Source organism: Patagioenas fasciata, chromosome 3, assembly GCF_037038585.1.
Source record: "Patagioenas fasciata isolate bPatFas1 chromosome 3, bPatFas1.hap1, whole genome shotgun sequence".
Lineage (NCBI taxonomy): Eukaryota > Metazoa > Chordata > Aves > Columbiformes > Columbidae > Patagioenas > Patagioenas fasciata.
In genome coordinates, this window is record NC_092522.1 from 119,335,910 (window position 1) to 119,362,964 (window position 27,055).

The 27,055-nt window shown below is 43.8% G+C and overlaps 1 protein-coding gene across 1 annotated transcript; it reads left to right on the top strand.

Moving 5' to 3' along the window:
* Positions 1-2,798: 2,798 nt before the first annotated feature.
* Positions 2,799-27,036, top strand: CYP39A1 (cytochrome P450 family 39 subfamily A member 1). The gene is made up of 12 exons (XM_065835369.2): positions 2,799-3,304; positions 6,248-6,383; positions 7,839-8,013; positions 10,156-10,305; positions 11,142-11,235; positions 12,661-12,759; positions 14,601-14,691; positions 16,384-16,517; positions 17,387-17,482; positions 19,697-19,785; positions 23,853-23,940; positions 24,791-27,036. Exons 1-12 carry the CDS (start codon positions 3,128-3,130, stop codon positions 24,860-24,862), a joined length of 1,401 nt encoding a protein of 466 aa, XP_065691441.2. The 5' UTR covers positions 2,799-3,127; the 3' UTR covers positions 24,863-27,036.
* Positions 27,037-27,055: the final 19 nt, after the last annotated feature.

A 27,055-nucleotide genomic window follows, 5' to 3' on the forward strand; every position in this document is an offset into this window, starting at 1 on the left:
GAAGACCTCCAAGGATGGGGATTGCGCAACCACGGCCTCCTCCAGAGCTTAACCGCTCTGTGAGCGCTTTTTCCTTATATTCAGTCAGAATTTTCCCTGTTGTGTCTTATGTGCATTGCCTCTCAGTGCTTAGATGTACATCTCTGGGAACGGTCTTGCTCTGTCTTCTCAAAACCCACACGTTAAGGGGTGAAAGACAACAACTAGATCCCTCCTTAAAATAAACCCCATACCATTGTGGCATAGGTCACTTTAAACTCACAACTCAAGGTGTGCGTATAATGTAAATATACTCCAATATTACAGGCTTTTATTTCTCTTCTAACACAGAAGTGTAGTAATATCAAAGTTAAAAGTGATATATCTGTTTCTTCCAGACAGTTCGCGAAATGGAGATCCACATCCTACTTGTCACAGTTGCCATTTTAGGTTTGTTCTTCTGCACCTCTGACTAATGTAGGTAACATCTCAATATATTTCAGCACAACTGTTTTAATCAAGGCCATAATTCTGTTTTTCACAGCTCTTAACTTCCTACTATCAGGTGTATTTCTGCTATGCTACTTCTACTGTACTGCCTGTCTGCACAAGTACGAAGTGTCCTGTCTGTGCACCTATTCCTGTATAAGAAGGGAGTTAAACTGTGTTTGTACAAGGCACTTTAAATGGAATAATCATGTTCATACAAAGCACTGTACAAATTGTGCACCGTACAAACAGTGTGGTGGTCCCATGGCTCAGTGTTAGAAAATACAGTAATGATGAGCTATATCCTTCTCCTAGTAAAACACGTAAAGCTGGTGACTGGATGGGACCGCTGGGTTAGTAACCTCTGAAATATTATAAAAATATGCATGACGACAAGTTCAAGCACAGTCCAGGTCCTTCTGTTACTCAGACATCAGTGTGGTTTTATTCTAGTGAGATTTGGGAGCACAGATATGAAGAGAATGAAACAAAGCTGGGTTCGGGAGGAAGGACATGGGAAACAGTTTTAGGGGCAGAGCCAGAAAGGCTGAGATGGATTAAAAAGGAAATGCATGTGTGGAGGTGGTAAAGGGAGAAATGTAAGATGTGTTTTACAATTGGATGCCTGTCTGTGAAACAAACATATCAGATGGAGAGCTGGAAAGTCTGAGCAGGGCTTGTTCAACCAAGGAGTCTGGACCTGAGGATCAGGTCCTGGGATGGGGCAGAAGAAGAGATTTGGACAAAGAGCCAGAGCAAAAGAAGAAAAAATCCCAAAAACAAAAAAGGGAAGAAAGAGGAAAGGAGAGGGAGAGGGAGAGGGGAGGAGAGGAGAGGAAAGGAGAGGAGAGGAGAGGAGAGGAGAGGAGAGGAGAGGAGAGGAGAGGAGAGGAGAGGAGAGGAGAGGAGAGGAGAGGAGAGGAGAGGAGAGGAGAGGAGAGGAGAGGAGAGGAGAGGAGAGGAGAGGAGAGGGAAAGGGAAGACAACAATCAACCAACCAAAACCACAAAAAAACAAACAAACAAACAAACAAAACCCCCCTACAAATGACAACATAAACAGTTGAGGTTAGAAGGGACCTGGAGGCTGGCTAGTCCAACACTCTGCTCAAAGCAGGTTCACCTAGAGCAGGTTCTCAGGACTGCATCCAACTGGATTTTGAACGTCTCCCAGGACTTCCCAGCCTCTCTGGGAAACCTGTTCCAGTGTCTGGCTCCCATCACAATGAAAAAAATAATTTTAAGTGGAATTTTCTGCATTTGTGCACACTGACTCTTGCTTTTTCACTGGGCACCACTGGAAAGAGCCTGGCTCCATCCGCTTCACACTCTGCTTCCAGTCGTTCGTGCACACTGGTAAGATCCCCCTGAGCCTTCTTCAGGCTGAACTGTCCTAGCTGTCTCAGCTTATCCTCAAATGACAGATGCTCCAGCCCCTTTATGAACTTCTTGGCCCTTCACTGCGTTCACTCCAGTCTGTTCATGTCTCTTTAGCTCTGGGGAGCCTACAACTGGACCCAGCACTCTGATGGGTCTCTCCAGCTCAGAGCAGAGGGGGTGATCACCTCCCTTGACCTGCTGCCAACGTTCTTCCTAACGCAGCTCATGGTGGTATTGAATGCAAAGGCACATTTCTAACTCATGTTCAACATGGTGTCCAACAGGACCCCAGATCTGCAAAGCTTCTTTCCATCCAGGTGGCCCCCAGCCTGGCACATGGGGTCATTCCTCCCCAGGTGCAGGACTTGGCATTTCCCTTTGCTGAACTTCATAAAGTCACCTTTTTTTACTAAGAAAGGTTGGACCTTTGATCCTCAAGGTCCCTTCTAACCTGGTATTCTATGGTAAGTCCCTGTTTGCCCATTTTGCCAGCCTGTTGAGGTTCCTCTGAATGGCAGCATGTTCATCTGATCTATCCAGTACTCCTCCTGGTTTTGTGTTGTCTTCTTGAGCGTGTGCCAGGGTAGGCTGTGAGAGCACTTCCTAGTTCATTTTTTTATACTTAATGGATTTTATACATCATTTCAATGTTCCACTTTCATGCTCGCAAAGAAACAAATCTGACCTCTCTGAAATCTCGTCTTCTGACATTGCAGTGATATTGTAGGGTCCACCAGAATGTTTTGAATTGTCAGCTCAAGCTCCAAAGCCTTTGTCTGCTCTTCTGACACTGGACACACATCTAGCTTTTAATGATATAATCTCAGGAGAGAAATACTTTTCATAAAGCTTACTACTCCAGGTGATGCCTGCAGAAGTTTCTTGCCATTTGCCTTGCTGAAAGCTAAACCTATGCAAATCACAGACTCTGTGCTTTGTAATCTTGATGTTGCCAAAATATACTTTTTAAAATGAAGAAAGCGACTCACTGCTCTGCTTGGGTAGCCCTCCAGCAACCTGTGCGAAGTTCGAGGACTTGTCACAGCAACATCTGAGTTTTGCAAACAGTGGAGTTTGTCCTTATCCCAGAGTGGAGGAGAACTGACTTTGCCTTTTCCAAAACAAGGGCTTGACCCCTGTGTGGCTCAGTGCTTTGACAGCTTGTCTCCATGGCAGTGGTCAGCTGGCAAGACTGATAAAAAAGGCCCTTTTCACGGGCTGGCCCTGCCGGGTGCTGCGTCAGGCAGGGCAGCTGCTGCGTCAGGCAGCGAAGAGGCAAAATGGCTCTTGCTCTCCTCTTGGCAGCGATCCTGGGACTTCTGATTGTAAAGGCTGTTTTGCTTCAGCTGAGAAACCCGAGCTCCCCTCCTTGCATCGGGAGCTGGATCCCTTGGTTTGGAGCCATGTTTCAGTTTGGGAAAGCTCCTCTGGAGTTTATAGAGCGAGCTAGAATCAAGGTAATGGCTGTGGTGGTGTGTGTGCTCAGGGTGGCTGCCTGCAAGGTGAGAGGCAAAGAGAAACTTCTGTGTTCACTTTTCCACTTTCCTGTCACATTTTATAACATTTAGCTGGTGGAGGTTCGGCTTTGTACCAGTAACGTTGCTAAGTTGTGGATCTGATCCAGGCACAATCTCCGTGCACAGATCATCCTGTTTGGACCCAGCACCTCTGCTGTTTTGCTTTTGAATTCTGGCTACATGTTAATCTTGGTTTCAGATAGTGCGGAAACCCCTGTGCCAGATGCTGTGACCAGGAGAATAATTATTTGTGTGCCTAAAGTTAGGTGAGATTTCTGAGTACCAGCTGGTGTCTCCCAGCATTCAAGGGAGACACAGGAATACTTGGCAGGCAGCTTTTTCCATCCTAAATAAATTACTAGAGACAGACATGAAGATTTACCCCCTGCATGTGCCTTCCTCTCCTCTCCTCTCCTCTCCTCTCCTCTCCTCTCCTCTCCTCTCCTCTCCTCTCCTCTCCTCTCCTCTCCTCTCCTCTCCTCTCCTCTCCTCTCCTCTCCTCTCCTCTCCTCTCCTCTCCTCTCCTCTCCTCTCCTCTCCTCTCCTCTCCTCTCCTCTCCTCTCCTCTCCCCCCTCCCCCCTGCCCCCTCCCCTCCCCTCCCCTCCCCTCCCTTCCCCTCTCCCCTCCCCTCCCCTCCCCTCTCCCCTCCCCTCCCCTCCCCTCTCCCCTCCCCTCCCCTTCCCTCCCCTCCCCTCTCCTCTCCTCTCCCCTCCCCTCCTCTCTTTCTCATTCTTTCTCTATCTCTTTTTCTGTCTATCTGATAGAGCCCAAATGATTCATTTAGATTAGATGCTTAATTTCTGGGCAGCTAATACTGAAATAAACCCCATCTTCTTGTTTTCATTCAGTGATATCACCTGCTACTATAGTCAACCTCAAGTGTTCAATACTGAAGGATCACACAGCCACTACTTGCAAAAACTAGCTACACGGTGACATCCTAAAATTTGAAAACAAAAATTAAGAAATACTGGATATTTTGAAATTTGATTTCTTGTTTTGAACTATTAGATTTCGTATTTGTAAGTACTTCTTTGTATCACGGTTGTTATAAACGCGTGATTTTAAGTGAAAGCAAGAATTCAAGTATAATCAGCTGAAGTATGAAGTGTAAGAATATCAAGAGCTGTCAATCGTGTATTAAAGCACATTGGGTCCACCTTAGAGTAAGCTCATGGATATGATCTGCAGTTTCTTGGCTACTTTGAGCTTAACAGGATGGTTTTAACCTTATATTATTTATGCCTTTCTTGTATCTTTCTGCTGTGTATCTGAGGCCCACAACATAAGAGGGGCATGGACCTGTTGGAGAGGGACCAGAGGAGCCACAGAAATGATCCGAGGCTGGAACAGCTCTGCTGGGAGGACAGGATGAGAGAGTTGGGGTTGTTCAGCTGGACAAGAGAAAGCTCTGGGGAAACCTTGTTGCGTCCTTTCTGTACTTAAAAGGGGCCAATAAGAAAGATATTGTATGAACCTGTGGTGTTTCCCAGTCTTCGGAAAAAAACAGAGCAGCTTTGGAGGCCCTAAATCCTAAGAGGGTTCTTATTTTGCTTTCTATATCTCTGAATGTCATCAGGTCTCCTTAAACACCGTTTCAGACAGAGCAGTAAACTGGGATGCGGTGTTGGCAGGCAGTGGCCATGCTTCATTGGTATCTGCCCATAACACAAGGATGGTAAATGCACAACTGCTCGACAGCTTCTTCCAGTAACTGATCTTATTACGTTAGAGCATCAGTGTAATTATACCAGGACAGATGAAAAGTGTTTACTCAGGTGTCTGTCTCGAAAAGCAGCCCTCAGTAGATGCTCAGTAATGAGGTGTAAGGAGCACACCCAGATCAAAGCACTCCCCCTTCTGCTTTTTCTTCCCAGCTTCTGGTTGTCAACAGCTTAGGGACTTCCTAGGCTGGAATTTGCATCCAGATGATCTGACTATCATAACCTAAGCTTTTCATTACCCTGGGTGTAACTTTGGCTTCTCAGCATCCAACAGGAATGGATCCATAATTTAACCACGAACCACATGAAGAAAGCGTTCTGTCTGGTTTAAAACCAGTAGGTAACTTCTAATAGGTGCCCATTAGCTTTTACATGGGGAGAAACTGGGAATAATTATTCTCTTTCCACCTTTCCTGGGATCTAAGCCATCTTAGTCTCCGTTAATTTGAACTTTCATTCATGCTTGTTGTGCATCCCTCTGCCTTTTCTAGCTCAGTATGTCCTGCTGAGATGGAGGGGGCAGAGAAATACACTGAATTGAAGCTGTGGGCACACGTTGGGTTCAGATGTTTGCTGTCCTTTCTCTGCTCCTTTCCTAGCAAAAAGCTTGTTAACTATTTTGATATTAATGTTTAAACACCTGTACAGGAAAGAAATTGTTGGTATTAGCAGAACCTTTAAACTAGAAAAGAAAAAAACAGAACAAACACCCAAAATATTTAAAAGATGCAGAAGTAGGTCGTTTTTGTTAAAAAAATGCAGATTGAAATAGGTATGATTATGGATTTTTACAACGTCGGCACTTTGCTATGGCAGCCAAATGATGCAGTAAATAATCCATCACTTGGGTTCTTTAAATCCAGGTATGTTTGAACTGTAATGTAATTCAAATATATAGTGTTATTGTGGTATTGTGGAGAAGGAATCTCTTCTACTCTGCAAGAGGTCAGGCAGGCCCTGGTGATGTTCACTTCTGATTTGTAAATCTACAAATTTCGGTCTGATTCACGTTCATTTTTGTGCACTTCTGAGCCAAGGTGCATGAGAGCAGGAAGGGCCAGGTCCTCCCTCCTGACCTCTCAGCAGCACTGAAGTCCTGCTGGGGCTCCTGTCAAACCTGTTAACAATACAGTAATATGACATCTTTGTTTGTTCCAGCATGGGCCAGTGTTCACAATATTCGCTTTGGGAAAACGATTCACTTTCGTGACCGAGGAAGAAGGAACTGAAGTGTTTTTTACATCTAAAGACTTAAATTTTGAACAGGCGGTACAACAAGCTGTTGAGAATGCAGGTAAATGAGATGTAGCGTTTTTTTAATGGAAATCAAATCTAGTTACCCAGGACCATCAAAGCCCAATCCAAAGCCAATTAGTTTTTTGATCATGCCTTAAATGCTTATCTTAACCCATGACCATGCTATGAAATGAAGGCGAAATGAAATTCCTTCATGTGGATCCAGCACCGTAAACCTGCAAAGCGATTTGGATTCAGTCTTAAGGGATCAAAGGTTTCTGAACCAAGGACTGTTCTTACTGATGACAAACATCAAGCAGCCCCAGTTTGAGATCAGGTTCTTTTCTGTGGCTGGACACTCAAACTATGTGTACCAGGTTTGGAGCAGTAATATGTTGTCCTATCACTTAATTTGAAAATCAGCTTGTAGCAATAATTAGTTGTTACCCTGCAGTACAACAGTCATTAGGAAGGGACGAGGTATATACCACATCTGCAGAGGCGTGTTCTGTCAGCTTGTGTGTTTATATCCACGTGGAATCAGGCAGACAGGAATTCTTTGAGTAGTTTGGCACTTTTGGATTGTGAAATGAGAGAGAAGCAAGTTGGCAGAGAGATTAAATCGCAGAATCCCTTTGGCTGGAAGGCACCGCTGGTGATCACCAAGTCTAAGCCCCTGCTTGGAGCAGTGTCAGTGACAGCAGGTTGCTCAGGCCTGTGTCCAGTTGGGTTTTGAGTATCTCCAAGGATGGAGACTCCAAGGCAACCTGGAGTTCCTGTGTTTAACCCTCCTCACAATAAAAAATTTCCTATGTATCGGTGAAATCTCGTGTGTTCCTATTTGTGACCATTGCCTCCTGCTCTTGTCCCCATCTTCTTTACTCTCACCACCAGATATTTATCATAGAATCATTTCAGTTGGAAGAGACCCTCAGGATCATTGAGTCCAACCATAACCTAACTCTGGCACTAAACCATGTCCCTAAGAACCTCATCTGAATGCCTTCTAAACTCCTCCAGGGATGGTGACTCCACCACTTCCCTGCACAGCCTGTTCAATGCCTGACAACCCTTATCTGCAGTGATGAGATTGCCCTGAGCCTTTTCTTCTCCAGGCAGAACAGTCCCAGCTCTCTCAGCCTCTCCTAGTATGACTGAGATGATCTACTGTAGCTTGAAGACCCAAACTGTTTTTTCTTGGATTAATTTATTTTCTTGTCAGTCAGTTTTGTGGAGCACACGCTTCTGTACATCCACATGGGAGCTGGAGGGAAGTGTCTGGATTGCTGATTCTGGCACTGAAGCTTCTACCAGTTACATAGACTGGTAGAAGCAGAGAGGTCACCAAAATCTTTACAGGGTTAGAAGGAAGTTTTATGGGAGTTTCAGTCTGGGGAAATTAGGGTTAAGGCTTTTAGAGTCACAAGTTATATGTAAAAATTTTTACACTATCTTTCAGTGAAAATCTACTTCATTTACTTCCCAAAAGGTTTGTGTTTCTTTTTGTATTTAGTTTCTGTCCCTGCAGAAGCATTTTACCAGAACCACGGGAACCTCTACAGCATGATGAAAGGAAAAATGGCTCCTTCTAATCTGCACGTGTTCACAGGCACTTTGTGTGAGGAACTACATGAGCACATGGCACAGCTGGGCATGGAGGGCACAGGCGACCTCAATGACCTGGTAAGGTAAGGGAGCTTTGCAGCACATCTCTAAGGTACAGGTAACCTATATGGGAGCAGAGGTGTCACCATAAAGCTGGTGGAGCTCAGGCTCACAAATCTTAGAAAAGTTGTGTCAGGATACTCATCACCGCTTCACAGTTTCAGGTGGCCCACTGAGTGGACAGGGTTTCACCCAAAAGTGTTTCTCCCAGCGGGGAGAAACATCTGAATTTCCTATTTGGAAGGAAAAAACAACAACAACAAAAAAGACAGACCACAGCATCTTCCAACAAACCCTGTTTCCCAAAAGATGGGATGAAAGTTTCACATGTTTAAAGAGAACTTATGAACAGACAAAATGCTTGATCTTCAGCAGGATGAAAACTTTCCTTGCATGTTTTGGGCCATGCATAGCCCAAAAGTTAAATAAGACTTCTGCCACTGACTTTGCTGCCCAAACTTCATCCTTCATGCGAAAAAAATTGTTTAACTGACAGTTTCATGTGACAAAACCAAAGCTTTTAACTCCTTCTCCTTCCTCATCACCTGGAGTAACCCCTGTATCTTACCTGTCTATCAGGACTACAGTTGCTGTTGTCTTGGACCTATTTCTAAGATGTCCGTGTTGTCTGTTGCTGACATTTTCTGCATGATACATCTAAGATACAGCTTTTTAGTGCACCTAAACCATAAAGCACCTGTCACTTCAATTACTGCAATTTGGATTACCTGGGAAAAATGGGGAAAAAGGGCTTTGAAACCCCCCAGCCCTCAGTCCCACTGGTCTCAATAATGGGGTGCAACCCCCCCCCTCCCATGGTGTTCCCTCACTGTCTCCTGAGAGCAGAGTCATATCTGCTTCTAGTCACAGGCTAGATGACAAACTACTGAATCGGTAAGAGGCATCCGCAGTAAATCTGTGCTGAGTGTGATCTGTTCTTATGGTTTTGCCAGATAGAAGAATTAGAATGCAGTGACCTGGATAATTGTTATTTAACTGCCTTGAAACTAAATCTATAAAACCAGCAGGTGGCTCCATCTTCCTTATGATCTGTAGAAAAGCAAGAAAGTGAAAGAGCCATTGCCTGAAATCGTGTTTAGTGGTGGCTGGAACCAGCAAAAACTGCACAAGAGTTTCTCAGAGCTCAGGAGTGCAGGTGAAGGGGCCTGGGAAATGAGCTCAGAGTTTGCAGAATAACAGAGGAGCAAATAGGGAAGGAGTGACACAAAAAGAAAACAGAACAAAAAGCATTGTTCAGTCCAACAATGCTGCAGGCAATGGAGGATTTCTCGGGGTGTCTGGTTGTAGAAGGAGATGTACAATGCCCACAAGGTCCACATGGGCTGACCTGAAATAGAGGGGTGGTCAATGGGGATAAGGGGACCTCAGTGCCCAGAGCCTTTCTGCTGCTGCTCAAGCGATCAGACATAAACTGAAGTTCAGTCGCATACAGACGACTAGCCTGAGGTCCATGTGTCTCCCAGCCTCTACTTAAAATCTGGGAGAAGGGTGTGAGTGAGGCAGGAGCCTTGTGCCAGCCCTTCCATACTGGTGTGACGCTTGAGTCCTGCACTTCTAGAGTTGGCAATTCAGAACGCCAGTCCTGACCTAAAACTGCCACAACAGCTTCCCTACAGCCTGTAAGTCATACAGTCATGGAATCATAGAGTCATTTTGGTTGGAAAGACCTTTAAGATCATCAAGTCCAACCATTAACCGAACACTACCAAGTCCACCTCTAAACCACATCCCTAAGTACCACATCTATGTGTCTTTTAAACACCTCCAGGGATGGTGACTCCACCACTTCCCTGGGCAGCCTGTTCCAATGCTTGACAACCCTTTTCGTCAAGGAATTTTTTTTAATATCCACCCTAAACCTCCCCTGGTGCAACTTGAGGCCATTTCCTCTTGTCCTGTAGCTTGTTACTTGGGAGACCAACCCCCTCCATGCTACAACCTCCTTTCAGGCAGTTGCAGACAGTGATAAGGTCTCCCCTCAGCCTCCTTTTCTCCAGGCTGAACAACCCCAGTTCCCTCAGCTGCCCCTCATCACACTTGTGCTCCAGACCCCTCACCAGCTTCATTGCCCTTCTCTGAACTCACTCCAGCACCTCAAGGTCTTTCTAGTCACGAGGGGCCCAAAACGAGTTTTGTCCTTGCAGGCATATCATGTATCCAGCAGTGGTGAACACTTTGTTTGGGAAAGGCATCTGCCCGACAAGTCAGAGTGAAATCAAGGAGTTTGAAGAACATTTTCAGAAGTACGATGAGGACTTTGAATATGCTTCTCAGATGCCTGAGTGCTTCCTGAGGTAAGAGAGTGGAGTTGATGCACATGATACACTCATCATAGGCATTTTGGCTGCTGGGATTTCAGCTGTGAGAGACATTTCCCCTGGAGGGTGATGCACCATCTTTATCGATGGTGTGTCTCTGGGTCAGGCAGGCTTTCAGCTAGCTGCTTCAAAAAACATCCTGAGCTGCTCTCATGCATTTTCCTGGCATAAAGCAGAAAGATCCTGAAGTGGGCAGGGTACACTTTGAACCTGTCAGGGAGCAGCAGAACTGGGCAAAGAGCAAAGGCCTGAGCCTAAATATGACCTCCAAGCTGAAGGGGTCCCCAGTGATCCATCTGTCTGCTCTCTCCCACACCTTGGCTGTTTTCCCAGCAAACTGCTCCCGGCTTACACAGCTGCACTGTCACAGAGCTGGCCTTGGGTAGAGGCAACCAAACTCCAAGGAAAGGAGCCCATCAGGGCCGTGACAGGACCTTGAGCACCTTAAAACAGCCTTCGGAAAGAGCTAAGCACGCTCTGAAAATGTGGCCTTTATTGTCTCAGGGGAGGTCCCAAGATTGAACTAAACTAAAGCCATAACGAAAACTTGTAGGGAAAAAGATCTGAAAATCTAGGAGAATTACAGTCACAGGTCGTGGCTGCAAGGTGAAACCTGGCCAAGGTGAAGGTCTCAGACGTGCTGTTCTTCATGTCAGTCAACACCACTGTCAGTCAGACTTATGCTTGACTATTCATCAACTGACTGCTGCCCTGGGGCTTTTGGAAAGAAACCAAGGAGTCTTCATGGAAAAGGAAATGTTGGTTTGTGCTGCCTCCGTTAAGTGCTTCTTGTTTGTTGCTTTTCTTTACAGGAACTGGTCTAAATCCAAAAAATGGCTTCTAAAATTATTTGAGAAAGTAGTGTCAGATGCTGAGAGGACAAACCCTTCAGAGACCGCATCCAAGGTAAACATCTGAGGCTATGAAATAAGATGACTTCATTGTGTATTCTGACTGAAGCAATAGAGAGCAAGAATTATTTCAGTACTGGAAGAAATAAGCCAAATATGTCAGCTTTGATAGCTGTACGTTAATTGTCCAATATTGGTGTCACCTGCATTAGGACAGACCCATAATTTTGAGTTATTTAGTTCATTTCCTGCAGTTCTGGGGAATTTTAAGCCAAGGATTCAGAGCTATGACCCATCACCAGCCTCTGGTATCGCAGTGGAAAGAGGTGAGAGAAAGACCTCTTCAGTTGTTTCTCTGAGGGCACCGCACTGTGAAATTTCAAAACCTTCCATGTACTATTTTTAAACCCTGGTGTAGAGTGAGTAGATCCTCCAGCAGCCAGACTAGTAGAAAATAGCAGATTACTGAATTGGAAGCCAAGTGCCCTAAATATTGATTGTGTCAGAGCTCTGATAAGTTGTCACCCTGGTTATTCTCCATAAGCTATGGCAGGAATTCTGTCTATACAGTTGACAGATGCGAGGGCAGACTGGCCTGGGAATTTTGATCTACCAAATGATTATAGAACAGATCATTAAACAAAACAGGTTTTATTTAGACTTTAAAAGCTTTACATACCACAATTTCTTTTAGAAAATAAACCAGAATAATGGAAAGAAACGGGGCTGGAGAAGGGCTGGTGGGAGGTAAGAAGGTGCAGGAGGTAGGAGGCATGTACTTGGTGTCTTAGATTGGGTGGGAATTCAGAAAAAAGAGCGGTCATTTTTTTGTTCAAGATCAGCCTTTTCTCCCCTGAATACTAAACAAGAAGCTTTGCCTTGAATGCATGGTTGCCCTGTATTTAAACAAATGCTATAAACAAAAGCTGATGTTAGAACGTTACACGGTTGCTATAGTTTCAAGGAATATCAAGCCATTGAAGTCACTGGGTAGGTCACTAACAAAGCACCTGGAACTAGATCCATCAGACCATCTCTTCATAACAAGCACCTTTTTGGCAGGAACAGAGAGAACATTTTCTTCATCCGTTCAACTTGCTCAGTCCTATTTTCAGGTTCTTTGGAGAAGTAGAGCAGGAATTTCAAAAGAATAGAGGTGTCTTTTTTCTTTCTTCCACGTACAAGGAACAATGGGGAGTGGGGGAACCAGATCCCCCCTAAGCTTGAAGAAAATGGAGGGCAGGGTGAGTGTTCAGTAGGGGTTCACATGGTGTGTTGACTTCTTCTGGCCCTCTGCCTGTGAGTGAGTCTCACTTTCTCTTGACCACTGTCACCTCTTCTACCAAAAAAACGTAACTAACATTAGTTCCCTTTGATAAACTAGTGTTATATTATATTCTTGAATTCTAGTAACCCCTACCCTAAACTAGATTATAATATTTCTTTGGAAATACGCATTATTATGTTTTATTTATAACAGACGCTACTGCAACATCTCCTGGATTGCTTGCAAGAAAAACATCTGGCTCCCAGTTATGGTCTCCTAATGCTCTGGGCTTCCCAAGCAAATGCTGTCCCCGTAAGTATGTCAGCTGGAGAAACACCTTCTCTCTGTCCTGTCCAAAAGCCTGTATTTGGGAAGCAAAGGCTTTGAACCAGAGGTCACACATGCTGTGTGTGTCCCAAAGAAGGGATTATCACGCCTACACGCATCTCTACAAATATACCCAGGCTGCAGTGTCACAGATCAACGACAAGGAAAGCTCTGCTTGTACTTTTCCTAAATTATTATGTCCCCTATCATAACATTTGGGCAACATATGTCTCGTAGCTATTAGGATCACCGTCTTAGGCTGTGAAGAGCATTTAACTCTATTTTAAATAGTCTGGTGTTATCAAAAGTGTAATACAGAGTAACTTCATCTGTGTAAAAATCCTGGAGTGAATTTGGCTCTTGTGCTTTGGGGGATCTGCTGGACAAACAGCAGTGTTGCTTCAGAGGGAGAAAAGCAATAGTTCGATTCTCCTGCCACTTGAGTTTTGTCTCTGTTAGAAATGGATTTGACAGATTAATGATCCGGATACATGTACGCTAACAAGCCCAATATATCTACCACAGCTCAGGCCAACCAAAGACATTTATAGGAATTTCTCAGATGAGAAATCCATAGCAGCAAAAACATCTTTTATTTACCATGACTACTAAGCTTGTTCCAGCACAGTTATGTCCATTATAGATGTGATTTAGAAAAAAAATGATGGTAAGTTATTTTCATATGTACTCTAATGGATGTATCTATGATTTTTGTAGACTGGATATTAGTACAGTTTACCCTAAAGGAATTTAATCCATTTTAGTGAGATTTCTGTGGGTTTACACATTGGTATAAGTGAGAGACACAGCCTGCCGTCTGTTACAGGATAACTGACATTCCTTCCACAACACTATCGTTACTTACTCCTGTAATATTCCGCTCTAAATAGACATACGGATATTTCATTGTTTCTCAGAATAGTCACAACCACCGTTGTGGTGACTAAAATGACAAAAAAAGGCCTTTCACCTTCCAAGGGGATTTTTTACAAGCGCGTTAAACCTTTTTATCTGAAACAATTCAGTTTTCCCTCCTCAACACGTGGAGCAAAACCCCAGTGCCTAAGCACCCTACAAGAAAACCAAGCTACCAGATTTGTTTTGCAGGAGGAGGGCGCCTCCACAGGGGGCTGTTTGGGAAAGAACAGTACAGTTCTCATCCCTCAGCAGCACAGATGGCCCGCGACCAGATCTGCGTGCGGACGGCGTCTCCCGCCAGCTCAGCAGGAGGAGAGAGACTCCTGGCAGCGCCGCGAGTCCTTCTGCTTTCATCCCGCTTAAGAGGATTTTCTCCTTTCCTAAATTTCTTGATTTTCAACTTCATTGCATAATCAGTTAGCAAATTATTTCTAAAGGGGATCGACTATTGCTTGTTTTGCTGTTAATTAAAAGTTTTCGTGCCCATTTTAGTGTGGCTCACTGTGACAATGCCCTACAAAACATTTAACCTCATTTCTGCTAATATTGGTAGGAATTTATTATTTATATTTTTTTTCCATTCATGCAGCTAAATCTAATCACACACAATGATTTAGTAATTTGTCTTAACACCTAGTTATTTGAAATTAAAGAAAGGATTCTCTGTTTCAAAGCCAAACCTGTGTAATGTTCACTGCATATAAGTACACGGCAGATCACTAAACCTAATCTTCCAGATTCTGCATCCTTGGATGTGGATTTACCCAGGAAACACAACTCCCTGTGCATCACAGCTGCAACCAAAGCACATCCAAAAAAAGAGTTTTCACCTGCCTCTGTGATTTGCTACAAAGATACTGTAATTCTGTTCCATGTTCCTGAGTTGAAGTACTTTCATCTCTGTTTAGATTGCGTTCTGGACCCTTGTTTTCATACTCTCTCATCCTTCCATTTACAAGAAAATCATGGAAGACCTGGCTTCTGTTTTTGGCAAAGCAGGTAATAAGTCAGATCGTGTCCTTCTGGAACCTAGAAATGATTTATTTGGTGTTGGCCCAGCACATGGTCAATAACCAATGGCTGGGAATAATCACAGAATCATAGAATCATTTCAGTTGGAAGAGACCCTCAGGATCATTGAGTCCAACCATAACCTAACTCTGACACTAACCCATGTCCCTGAGAAGCTCATCTACATGTCTTTTAAACCCCTCCAGGGATGGTGACTCCACCACTGCCCTGGGCAGCCTGTTCAATGCCTGACAACCCTTTCTGTGAAGAAATGTTTCCTAATATCCAATCTGAACCTTTGCTGGTGCAACTTGACACCAATTCCTCTCATCCTATCACTTGCTACTTGGGAGAAGAGACAAACACCCTCCATGCTACAACCTCCTTTCAGGCAGTTGCAGACAGTGATAAGGTCTCCTCTCAGCCTCCTTTTCTCCAGGCAGAACAGCCCAAGTTCTCTTAGCTGCTCCCTGTCACACTTGTGCTCCAGATGCTTCACCAGCTTCATTGCTCCCTCTGCACTCCCTGCTGAGGATACTACTGATAACAAGAGTCCAGCTCTGAGTTTGTTACTCAGTATATGCTCAAGACATATTTTTAAGCCAAACCACTTCTGATGTTAGCAAAAGAAGAGAGAAAAGGTAGAAGATAGAAAAAGAACCATATGTGTTTGTCGCTTCATTCCACACCTACCATTTAGACCTAGCTTTGTATTAGCCAGTCTTGTGCTTTGTCCGTGCATCTATTGTAGCGTCAGATTAGGTCTTTCAATTCAGCTGTGTTTTATGGTGCGACACTGGCCCAGGTTGCCCAAAGAGGTGGTGGATGCCCCATCCCTGGAGACATCCCAGGCCAGGCTGGATGGGGCTCTGAGCAACCTGATCTGGGTGAAGATGTCCCTGCTCATGGCCGGGGTTGGACTGGATGAGCTTTGAAGCTCCCTTCCAACCCAAACTATTCTATGATTTTAGGATTCTATGGTTCTATTATTCTATGGTGTGATGTCACCAGAGTTACAGCTATTGGGGGGACAGGGAGGGAAGGTCAGGTGCTGTTTTGTTTTCTCCCATTTGAGGCCAATTCATCCTGCATGATTCACCCCCACATGGCTGATCTCTTTCCCTCAAAAACAGTCACTTACTGGCAGCAGTCATTTGTATGTACAGTCCCCTGAACAATGTCCCCCGACTTTCTCAGAAGACTCTTAGTTGACATGGGCTAAAACCACATCAAGGAACATGCCAATAATTAACCCATAAGGATAACCAAGAGCAACTTCTTAAGCCTTTCTCTTGACCCTGTTTTATTTGCTGGTGTCAGCAGAGCCCAAGAGCTCAGCCAGGGCTGCTTGTCTTGATGCTCACGGTTCCTGAGATTTCCACACTGTGTCCTACCAAAGTACCAAAATAGTCCAGGGGCTCCTGACTTCCTAAATGACCTTTGTTTGGCCTCTTCTGGCCAGTGCCATATCTACACCAACCTTGGAGTTATTAAATATCTACAACGGCTTTTCTTAAGTTGTACAGATTTTGGTCCATTTATTTGCTTTGAAATATAAAGAAAATTTCTGGGTGTAAACAAGGTGTCTTGAGGTATTCCATCAGAAGGTCTAAAGCGAGACATGTCAGTGTGTATCAAAACAGGTATGAAGTCTAATTTTTACACAGAGTCTTCTTTCAGGTAAAGATAAAATAGAAGTCTCTGAAGAGGACCTTAAGAAGCTCCCTTTTATTAAATGGTGCACTTTGGAAGCCATACGGCTGAGGTCTCCAGGTGCAATCACCAAGAAAGTAATAAATCCGATAAAAATTCAGGTGAGTTTTGTTGGTTTTTGGTTTTACCCAAACAGCTGCTGTATGATTTGTCTAGAAAGTGGCCTCCCAAAAGATCTGGATAAAATTAACAGAGATATTCCACGATGTCACATATATATTCTGTTTCGGTTTAACAGTTTTATTCATCATCATTAATTTAACCATCACTAATTTAAGAGTGGTTTGGCTTCTCTTGCTCACAGTCTTACCTTCAATTTTGAATTTATTTTAGATGGAATTGAATTGAGCTGGAGGCGCTGTGCTTATAGTATATGAAATAGTGAACAGACACTACAAATATAGTAGAAGGGGCCACAGTTTAGTAACTGATAAAACTGATTTTCTGTTTGTCCCCTACACTGCCATTCAGAAGGGGAGTGCCAGTGTTCAGGAGTCTAACAAATAAATATTTGGCAGAAAAACATTCTTTTAAGCAATCAGCACTCATACCTATTTAAGAAATTACTGAAATCCCATAAAGGTCTACTGTCATAGAAGTTTTTATATGAATTTATTTGCATTTTGAAGGCAGCCTTTAACGAAAGATTTAGCAAAAAAAACACCAGTTCACCTGATACATCAAGAAGCAGGAAAGACAGAAATAATATTTCTATTATTTCTATACCTGAAAAAACAAATTAGAACAAAAATAGTCTTTCCACATTCTCCACTGTTTAGCTCTTACTTTAAAAAAACAGGGCAACAGCAAGAAGAAGCTTCAAACATGCCATACGCCCACCATGGCTTCACCAGCCTCAACTGCCCTCTGTTAGGTCCTTCTGCTGAAGGAACAGATGTACTTAGGAGGGACTGGTTTGTGAGTTGAACCCCTGATCTTCCCTTTTCTTAGAGCTTTCTCTCCTTTTCAGAATTTCACCGTCCCTGCAGGTGACATGCTGATGTTGTCACCATATTGGTTGCACAGGAATCCCAAATATTTTCCTGAGCCAGAGATGTTCAAACCTGTAAGTTGTGACTCTTACTGGGGGTATTTTGCTGTCTTTTCTCCTCTTCACTTATTTCACAACAAAAGCATAAGGACAAAATGGCTTTTAAGTTGGTTATTTGCTATCATCTGGAGCGTGGCCTTGTGTGCAGAGGTGTGCACAAAAAGGAGCAGCCTGTAGATAAGCCAGACTTGAAAGTTCAGTTACATATTCCAGATAATATGGTACTAATTTATATCCCTTTGATCTTGATTCAAACCCCATGATGGAAAGACCACCCTGACTTCACCTCCAAATACTCTCCACGCCCTGGCAGCTGCCTGTACCACAGTATCACAGTATCACAGTATGTTTGGGATTGGAAGGGACCTCAAAAGATCATCCAGTCCAATCCCCCTGCTGGAGCAGGAACGCCTAGGTGAGGTCGCACAGGAACATGTCCAGGCGGGCTTTGAATATCTCCAGGGAATGAGACTCCACAACCTCCCTGTACAGCACATCTCCACGTAGTTTCCCAGGTTCTGTGGTCTTTCCAGTGGGATAATTGCTGGTAGGTATTAGCTCTGCTAATTCAGCAGCTCATCTAGAGTTTCTTGGTTATTATTCCACTCCAGGTGGCTGTGTGGGCAGGTGCATAACTGCTCTTTTTAGGACCATCCGCTGTAGAACCGTTTGTCTTTTTTACAGAAATACATCAAGCAGTTATTTAAACAAACCTTCTAGCAAACTCTTCAAGAGTTTGAAATCCCTCATAGCAATTCCTGCCTGTTTGAAATCCTGAACAGAAAGCTTGATGCAGCAGCTTGTTTCTTCTGTAGCTTTTTTGTTAAAAAGCAGGCTTTTTTTAGAAACTCGCGCTTTTTTCCATGAGGAGTAGGTGACTGCTGCTTGGACACTGCTATTCCAAATGATGTTGCCTTGCTTCATCACTGCTGAGGTTTTTTTTCTTGCTTTTATTGGATTTTGATGGTATCAGATTTCTTCTTCAGAAAGCTCTAAACAGCCCCAGCTGAAAAAAAAAACCATCCAAAATAAACAAACATAAGATTACATCTTCTCTGATACAGCTTCGTCGGAGGAGTTCACCACCACAAACTTGACAGGCTGTTACTTGAAGGCCTTGGTAGAGCTGCAGTGAGTTTCTGGAGGCTGGTACAGTTTGTCATCCACCATTTGAGAGATTTACTTCTGTCATTGTCACCCACCCAAACTTTAGTCCATATTGCCTTGTTCCCTGTGTTGTTTCTTTTCTCTTAAAGCAACTCAGGATGGAGCAAGGAGCTCTCTGGGTACACACAGCCTGTTTGTGTCGAGTTCATTTCCTCACACTCTGGCTTGCACCAGAGAATGGGGCTGTGCAGTCCTTGTGTTGCTCTGGTGTGACAGCTGATACAGAACCACAGAATCACAGGCTGGTTGGGGTTGGAAGGGACCCCTGAAGATCATCCAGTCCAACCCACCTGCTAAAGCAGGTTCACCAGAGCAGATCACACAGGAATGTGTCCAGGTGGGTTTGAATGTCTCCAGAGAAGGAGACTCCACAACCTTTCTGGGCAGCCTGTTCCAGGGCTCTGGCACCTCAAAGGAAAGAAGTTTCTCCTCGTGTTTAGATGGAACTTCCTGTGCTTCAGTCTGTGCTCGTTGCCCCTCATCCTGTTGTTGGGCACCACTGAACAGAGTCTGGTCCATCCTCTTGACACCCACCTTGAGATATTTGTAAACATTGATGAGATCCACAAACACCTTGTGTTTGTGCACAGCATCTGGTTTGTGTGCAAGATGCACATGAGCCATTTGTGTGCTGTGATACAATGTTACAGCTGACAGAAGGTTCCAGTTGAACATTTGCTTTGAATGCATTTATACATATATATATATATAGTATATATTTAAGAGGAGAAAGTCACTCTTTAATAGGCATTTCAATAGCTCAAGATGCTGGATTTAGAAAAATGGGGAGGATAGGAAGAACACTTGAGGGGTGATTTTGAAAAGCTCTCCAGCACTTTGAGCCACCTAAGTATGTTTCGAATGGCACCCTCATTTCTTTCCTGAGTCGCTGCTGACTTTTGAATCCAGATTTTTAATACTAACAGGTTGAATGCTAAAAAAATGGCATTAATGCAACTTTGTGTTGAGGATTAGCTGTCCAAGGTCATTTTTAGCTTGCAGAAATAAAGTTAAGCTTTATTTATACAAGGCCGATTTGGAAAAAAATGTTTCTTCCCACAGGATCGTTGGAAAGAGGCAAATTTAGAGAAGAATGTTTTCTTGGACAGCTTTGTGGCATTCGGAGGAGGGAAGCATCAGTGTCCAGGAAGGTCAGTGAAACAGCTGGGGTTTATTTATTCCCAAACCCTGCAGAGAACAACTCTCTTGAACTGGGCTCCTCTTACACTTGGAGAGAAAGTGTTTTCGTTGCTTTGCTCTTTTTCGGTCCCATAATGTTCAGTATTATCAGGACCTTGTTTAAACTGACTTGGAAGTGGTTTCGTCCCTGGAAGAGATAAGTTAAGTCACGATGTAAAAACAGAATCTGAGACTAGTGTATCAAAGGATATCCCCAGGGAGGAAGGTCAGCCCAGCTCTGCTGCTGCTGAGGTGTCTTTTCATCAAGGGAGAGTTGTTCCACTTATGAAAAACGCCAGTTTACAGACATTTAGGTTGCTGTAAACAAGTACTAAACTAACCTAAAGAACATTTCTCTAGTCCGAGACTCTCTTTCCATCCTCTGTGATGCCACTGACATCTTTGCTGATCTTCAGATGTCTTAACTGGCTCCACTCTGTTTGAATCTTGTCTTTGCATTAAGGCCCACGCAGTTGTACGATGGCTTAAATTGCAGATCCTGTCTCTCTCCACTCCTCCAGCAATGCCAGCCTTGATGCTTCCTGCATTCCTTCTGCTGTTTTCTCTGCTCTCCCTCTTCCTGGAGCAAGTCCCAGGGAGCCAGCTGCTCCTCCTTTCTGTGTTCAAACATCTCCCTGCTCAATTCTCTGCCTTCGAAACCTAGTGTCCTCTAAGAAACAAGTAACCAAGAACTCTTAAAATGAATCCATTTAGCTCAAGAGTCCCATGTGGAGCTGGGAACCTAGAGGGTGTTGCAGAGTATCTGCCGTCTTGAACCTGCAGCCTACAGCAGGCTGGACGTGAGTGTCAGAGAAACTTTGTGAGGGCATTAAAGACATAAACAAAATGAATAAAACTGCCTTCACCATTGAGGCTTGCCAGAGGAACGTGCTCACTCGCTGCCGTGCCTCCGTGGCTCGTGCCGTATTCCTGCGCTATATGTGAGCGCAGCCTCATTCCCAGCGAGGTTGACAGCAGAATTCACAAGAGGCATCTGAAGGTACAGGACAAGCTGCAAAACAATGTTTCTGAAAGCTGCTGGTTTATATATACTGACCTATTTCTTTGTTCAGGCTGTTCTGTGGACTCTGATAATATCTCTAAAATAAGTTTGTGGTTAGAAAGAATATGATAACATTTCTACATAGACAACAGATGGAAAATCTTTTCGTGATGACTGACAAAAAGTCTTTTCAAACATTTTGGCAGTCCACATAACACACCCCTTCACGCTTTTCAGCAATAACTCCAAAAGTATAACGTGGTGGTCTTTGAAGAAATTAAATCAAGGGATGTATCTAGGTCCCAGGTTGTAGATTTCCTTGGTATGACTGAATGAAGCAATGACATTTCAAGTTTAATTCAAGTTTTAGTTCCATACTGGGATTTATAAATGAAATGTATTAAACATTCAATGTCTCTGTTGCAAAGATTCATCATGAAATTAAAAGCTAATTTAATCAAACTCAAAGCTAGAAAATAACTTATCAAATATTCTAGCAAACTGACATGGGAACAGCTCCCATAAAGCCATTTCTGTGCCATCTTTTTTAACCCAAAGGAAGAATTTTATGGCAGTGAAGCTACTTTTGTCTAACCAGGTGACTAGTGCCTGTGTGACTGTGCTTATCTTGCATGGCTCCATGTGTTGGCTCTGATTTTATGGTGACATTGTAAACCCTGGAGCACAACAGCCATGATTTCAGTCTCAAACTGCATTTGCTGCAGGACCTCAATCCACAGCTGGGCTCCTGGGTTCCAGCACAACAGGCTGCCCAGGCAAGTGGTTGTGTCACAGAATCATAGAATCACTTTGGTTGGAAAAGACCTTTAAGACTGTCAAGTCCAACCATTAACTTAACACTGCCAAGTCCACCTCTAAACTCCCTAAGAACCCCATCTATGTGTCTTCTAAACATCTCCAAGGATGGTGACTCCACCACTGCCCTGGGCAGCCTGTTCCAATGCCTGACAACCCTTTCTGTGAAGAAATTTTTCCTAATACGCAACCTAATCTTCCCCTGGTGCAACTTGAGGCCATTTCCTCTTGTCCTATCACTTGTTACTTGGGAGAAGAGACCAACACGCTCCCTGCTACAACCTCCTTTCAGGCAGTTGTGGACAGTGATAAGGTCTCCCCTAACAGCCTCCTTTTCTCCAGGCCGAACCCCAAAATTCCCTCAGCTGCTCCCCATCACACTCGTGCTCCAGACCCCTCACCAGCTCCATTGCCCTTCTCTGAACTCTCTCCAGCACCTCAAGGTCTTTCCTGTAGTGAGGAGCCCAAAACTGACCCAGGATTTGAGGTGCAGCCTCACCAGCGCTGAGTACAGTGGCACAAACACTTCTCTAGTCCTGCTGGCCACACTATTCCTGACGCAAGCCAGGATGCTGTTGGGATTTTTGGCTACCTGGGCACATACTGGCTCATGTTCAGCTGCTGTCAGTCAACACCCCCAGAGCCCTCTCTGCCAGGCAGCTTTCCAGCCACTCTTCCCCGAGCCTGTAGCTCTGCCTGAGGTTGTTGTGACTCAAGTGCAGGACCCAGCACTTGGACTTTTAAACCTCAGACAATTGGCCTCAGCTCATAGATCCAGCAAGTCCAAACACATCCCTGCCAAACCAGTGAGGATGGCTCAGAGGCAGGACCTTAAGCACCAGGAGCCCAGGACCACGCTGTGCAAGCAGTGCAGTGGCTGTAAGGAGTCCACCTTTGTATGGTGCTGCCGGCATGGCATTTGCACGAGTAAGTCCTGCCTAAGCTGAGCTAGACATGAGGAAGAATTTTTTTACACTGAGGGTGGTGAAACACTGTCCCAGGTTGCCCAGAGAGGTGGTGGATGCCCCATCCCTGGAGACATCCCAGGCCAGGCTGGACAGGGCTCTGAGCAACCTGATCTGGGTGAAGATGTCCCTGCTCATGGCAGGGGTTGGACTGGATGAGCTTTGAAGGTGCCTTCCAACCCAAACTGTTCTATGATTCTGTGAGCTAATTTCTATTGAAATATCTCTGCACTGCATTCCCCCAAGCTCAAGGTAATTCCAATATGAAATCACAGAGATAATTTGGGTCTGAAGCTACGCCAAAACAAACGAGCATCCTCCCACTGGGGAGCAGAGGGCGGCTCAGCACGCAGATCAGGATTGCTCTGCAGGAGCGAGCTTGAGTCTCGTGAGACTTATTAGCTGCTTCTTCACACCTGCCAGGACAAATCCAGATGACGCCATGTGTAGTCATGTGGCCTTCTCCCCAGGGAATTCACCACTAGCCAAGTTTTCCAGCATCTCTCAGATAATGGAAAATAAACTGTGTAGAAGAGCAAGTATTAGTATTAGTATTTTAACTAAATATTTAAGACTTAAGTCTAAATTATTCAAGTGAGTGATCCCATGACCAATAGGTACATGCTAGCGCCTGTAATGCAGAAAGCTCTTGTACATATCAACAGAAAGAAATGGAGTTCACCTGCAGTTATCGGAAATCTTCTCCAGATGACTAAGAAAGACCTTTCTTGAGAGTGTTACAGAAAAAAATCATGCCCTTGGGTCTCACACTGCATTCTAATGCTGACGCATTACATACTAACTCCCGCTGCCACAGCTACTCTGATGTCATCAGGCTCCCAGCTGCATTATATAACTTTATATAGCACAATTAGTCATATAGCCTTTTCTATATTTGACTGTCTGCTCACTCCTATGAAGTTATTTCAAGTCAGCAAGCGTTAGAAGAACATAAATGTTTACACAGTGGAAAAACCCATAATGATAAGCGGCTGTTTTAAAATTAGGGTGTCAGAGGGAGACTGTCAGTCTAAAGTTTCACCGGAAAGAAGGGGCAGCCGCTACATTCGTGTTCTTTGCTGTGGAATGAAGCTGAACAAAGCCACAGCATATTTTCCTACTGAAGATAAACTTTCAGGCAGAACTAAAGCTTTGGAATATAAAATGTGTCAAAGCCACCCTGTGCCTTATCTGATGATAACACACATGTGACGGTCAGGCTGGATGGCTGAGGTTTTCCTCCCTTTTCTTGCAGGTGGTTTGCCATCATGGAAATCCAGTTGTTTGTTGTGCTTTTCCTGTACAAATACCAATTTGTCCTTTTGGATGCAGTACCAAAGGAGGTAAAAAATCCTTACATTTATATAGCATTCCATGTCTTTCTAGCCTTCATTCATCATGCTTAGCTGAACAATCATGCTCAACTGTGGTTATGGATAATTTTGAGAGTGTTAATAAAATGTGTAACGAGTAACTCGATCTTTGTTTTAACTCAGACAACCCAGAGTAACTCCAGCAATGTCAGTGAGGCTCCACTGTCAGTACAAGAAAGCACTTGCAGGAGTATTTTGTCGTATAATTGCCTAAACATTACCAAAGATTTTATAATTACTTTCTACCACTCAGAAGAACAACGAATATGGAACTGGAATATTAATACTTAACGATATGAGATCAGATGCAGCATTCACAGTGCTGTTCCCCTATATATTCAGTGGTGGAAATGATTAGGGTAAGACGTAGGAGCAACACAGAAAGATTTTCCCATTAAGGGAGAGTGGTGTAATCTCCACTTTCAGCAGTAATTTCCTTCTCGATTTGCACTGTGTCCTTTCCATTTTCCAAAAGTCACTGTTCCTCACAAACACGGACTGTTGTGAAATCAGCGTGTCTGCCTGTCACAACCTCAACGTGACACACACGCCCTGGAGCTAAACCACCAAGGAGAAGAGGGTAAAGTTGTGAGTAGCACAGACTTTGCATGATTGCACTTTAGGCTGGAAGTTAGAAGCTGGGAGAACTTAATTCCCCTGCTCTGCTTGAAGAAAGTGAGATGTTGATCTCAAGTAGTGGCAGGAAGTCCACCTAAGACCAAAGCTCCAAGAAAATGTTTATATCTTAATATTAAAGCACGATGATAATTCCATTACTGAATTAACTTAAGTGTTTCTACTGACTTTTGTCTTTTTACAGAGCCCTTTACATTTGGTGGGGACGCAGCAACCCATGGCACCATTCCGGGTCCAGTATAAATGCCGGGATTGAAAGCTGCCCAGCGTTAACTTACCTTCCTTTGCCAGACACCCTGGGATGGATGAACCACTGAGCTGCTTCCCTACCCTACACATTCAGATAGAATCACAGAATCATTTTGGTTAGAAGTGGCCATTAAGATCATCGAGTCCAACCATAACCAAACTCTGGCACTCAACCATATCCCTAAGAACCTCATCTACACATCTTTTAAACCCTCCAGGGATGGTGACTCCACCACTTCCCTGCCCAGCCTGTTCCAATGCCTGACAACCCTTTCTGTGAAGAAATGTTTCCTAATATCCAATCTGAACCTTTGCTGGTGCAACTTGAGGCCATTTCCTCTTGTCCTATCACTTGTTACTAGGAAGAAGAGACCAACCCCCTCCATGCTACAACCTCCTTTTAGACAGTCGTAGACAGTGATAAGGTCTCCCCTCAGCCTCCTGTTCTCCAGGCTGAACAGCCCCAGTTCCCTCAACTGCTCCTCATCACACTTGTGCTCCAGACCCTTCACCAGCATTGTCACCCTTCTCTGAACTCTCTTCAGCACGTCCAGACAGGTTCTTAACAGTTCTTAATTTCAACTTTAAATGCTGTACACTCTCTGTGCTGTAGTTTGCCATACCAGTACAGTTGTATCTGTGCTCCTTACCTGATTCCCTACCTCCTAGTATTTAAAAACCCTGCTGCATTCATGATTCATCAGCCAAATTCTTCACAGACTTTGCAAATCCAATATACTAAACTCACCAAACATACATTCAGGACAAAAAGCTGCTACATTTGGAAATCCTGCATGGAAGTTGTGTGAGAAGTAGTGGAAAAGCAGATCCCTTGGGCCAGGTCACTGCTTCCTGCAAGTCTGTTCTTCAAACCAAAGCCAAAGTGGTGCCTGGTGGTAAGAAATCTGCTTGGTCACTCCGTAGGCTCCCTGGTGCTGGTGTGTGCAAAACATGCGAGTGTGCTGAGCAGAGACCTTCGGATCAGACCGCAGCCACGATAAACAAGCATCACCCATGTATCACAGGTGAAGATCTGACCTGCTCTGCCTACAACCAGTGCATCTTTTTTGCAAATAAAATGCTTTTGTAAAGGAAAAATGTCAAGCATGGGAAACAGTGGGGTCTTGTTCCACTGGAGCACCAAAAAATCCTGCTGAGTTTTATTTGCTCTGCAGGATTCAGAATTGGCCTTTGCATGAATATGCGATGAAAGTTGGATTGTGATGTTTGGCTACTAATGAAAAGTGACTGCAAGAGAAGCTATTGCTATTTATTAGACTGCTTGTCTGATATCTAGAACATTGTCCCCTTTAACATGACTGACATAGAACAAATTGCACAAATCTAAAAATATTAAATCCTATAAAGAATACCTAGTAAAAGTTGTTCAAAGAAGCTGTTGAATAAGTTCAGATACCAACACTTTAACGGCTGTCAGATTTCATAAACAATAATACTTGGCAAGTATTTTTAGTCTTTTAGGTAGAGATTATTCATCATTTTAGAAGCATTTGCGAAAAACACAAATGGACTTTCAACAACAGTAAAAACTATGAGAATAACATCCATCGGAAAATAACCCGTTGTATAATTTGTTAGATGGTTGGCTTACCTCAGTTATGGATGCAACAGTTTGACAAACTTCAACGATTTATGTGGCTGGAAGATGATTCGTACAAGTTTCTGATTTAGCTCTTCATGGCCAATTCTGCAGAAGTTGCATTCTTACTGCTGTTTCAGGATATCTTCCATAACAAAAAACTACTCCCTTGGTTTTCATGTGTGGTCATTACCCAGAAGTCTAAATTTTACACTTTGGAAATGTCCACAGTATCCATTCAGGTATCTGGTAGTTTTGTGTATATATATATACACAAATGTATATTTCCCCAATGTGCATTTATTTCTGTTTTTCTGTTCAATTCATTTGGGGGTTGGGTGGGTTTTTTTGTGTGTGTGTGGTTTTGTTTTGATTTTTTTTCCAAGTGAGGTAATTCAAAAAAGCAAAATTCTGTAACTAAACCTAACGAAAAAGGTCCCTAAAGGGAAGTATAACCTGAAAGTCAGCATCAGTTTGGGTAGTATGAATGAAAGACATCTGAAGCCACCTGTGAAGATTTACAAGCACCCCATTGCACAGGGGTTCTGTACTGTCCTAAATACAGTCACAGCTCTGGTGTAGTTTCTGCATTTTGCTGAG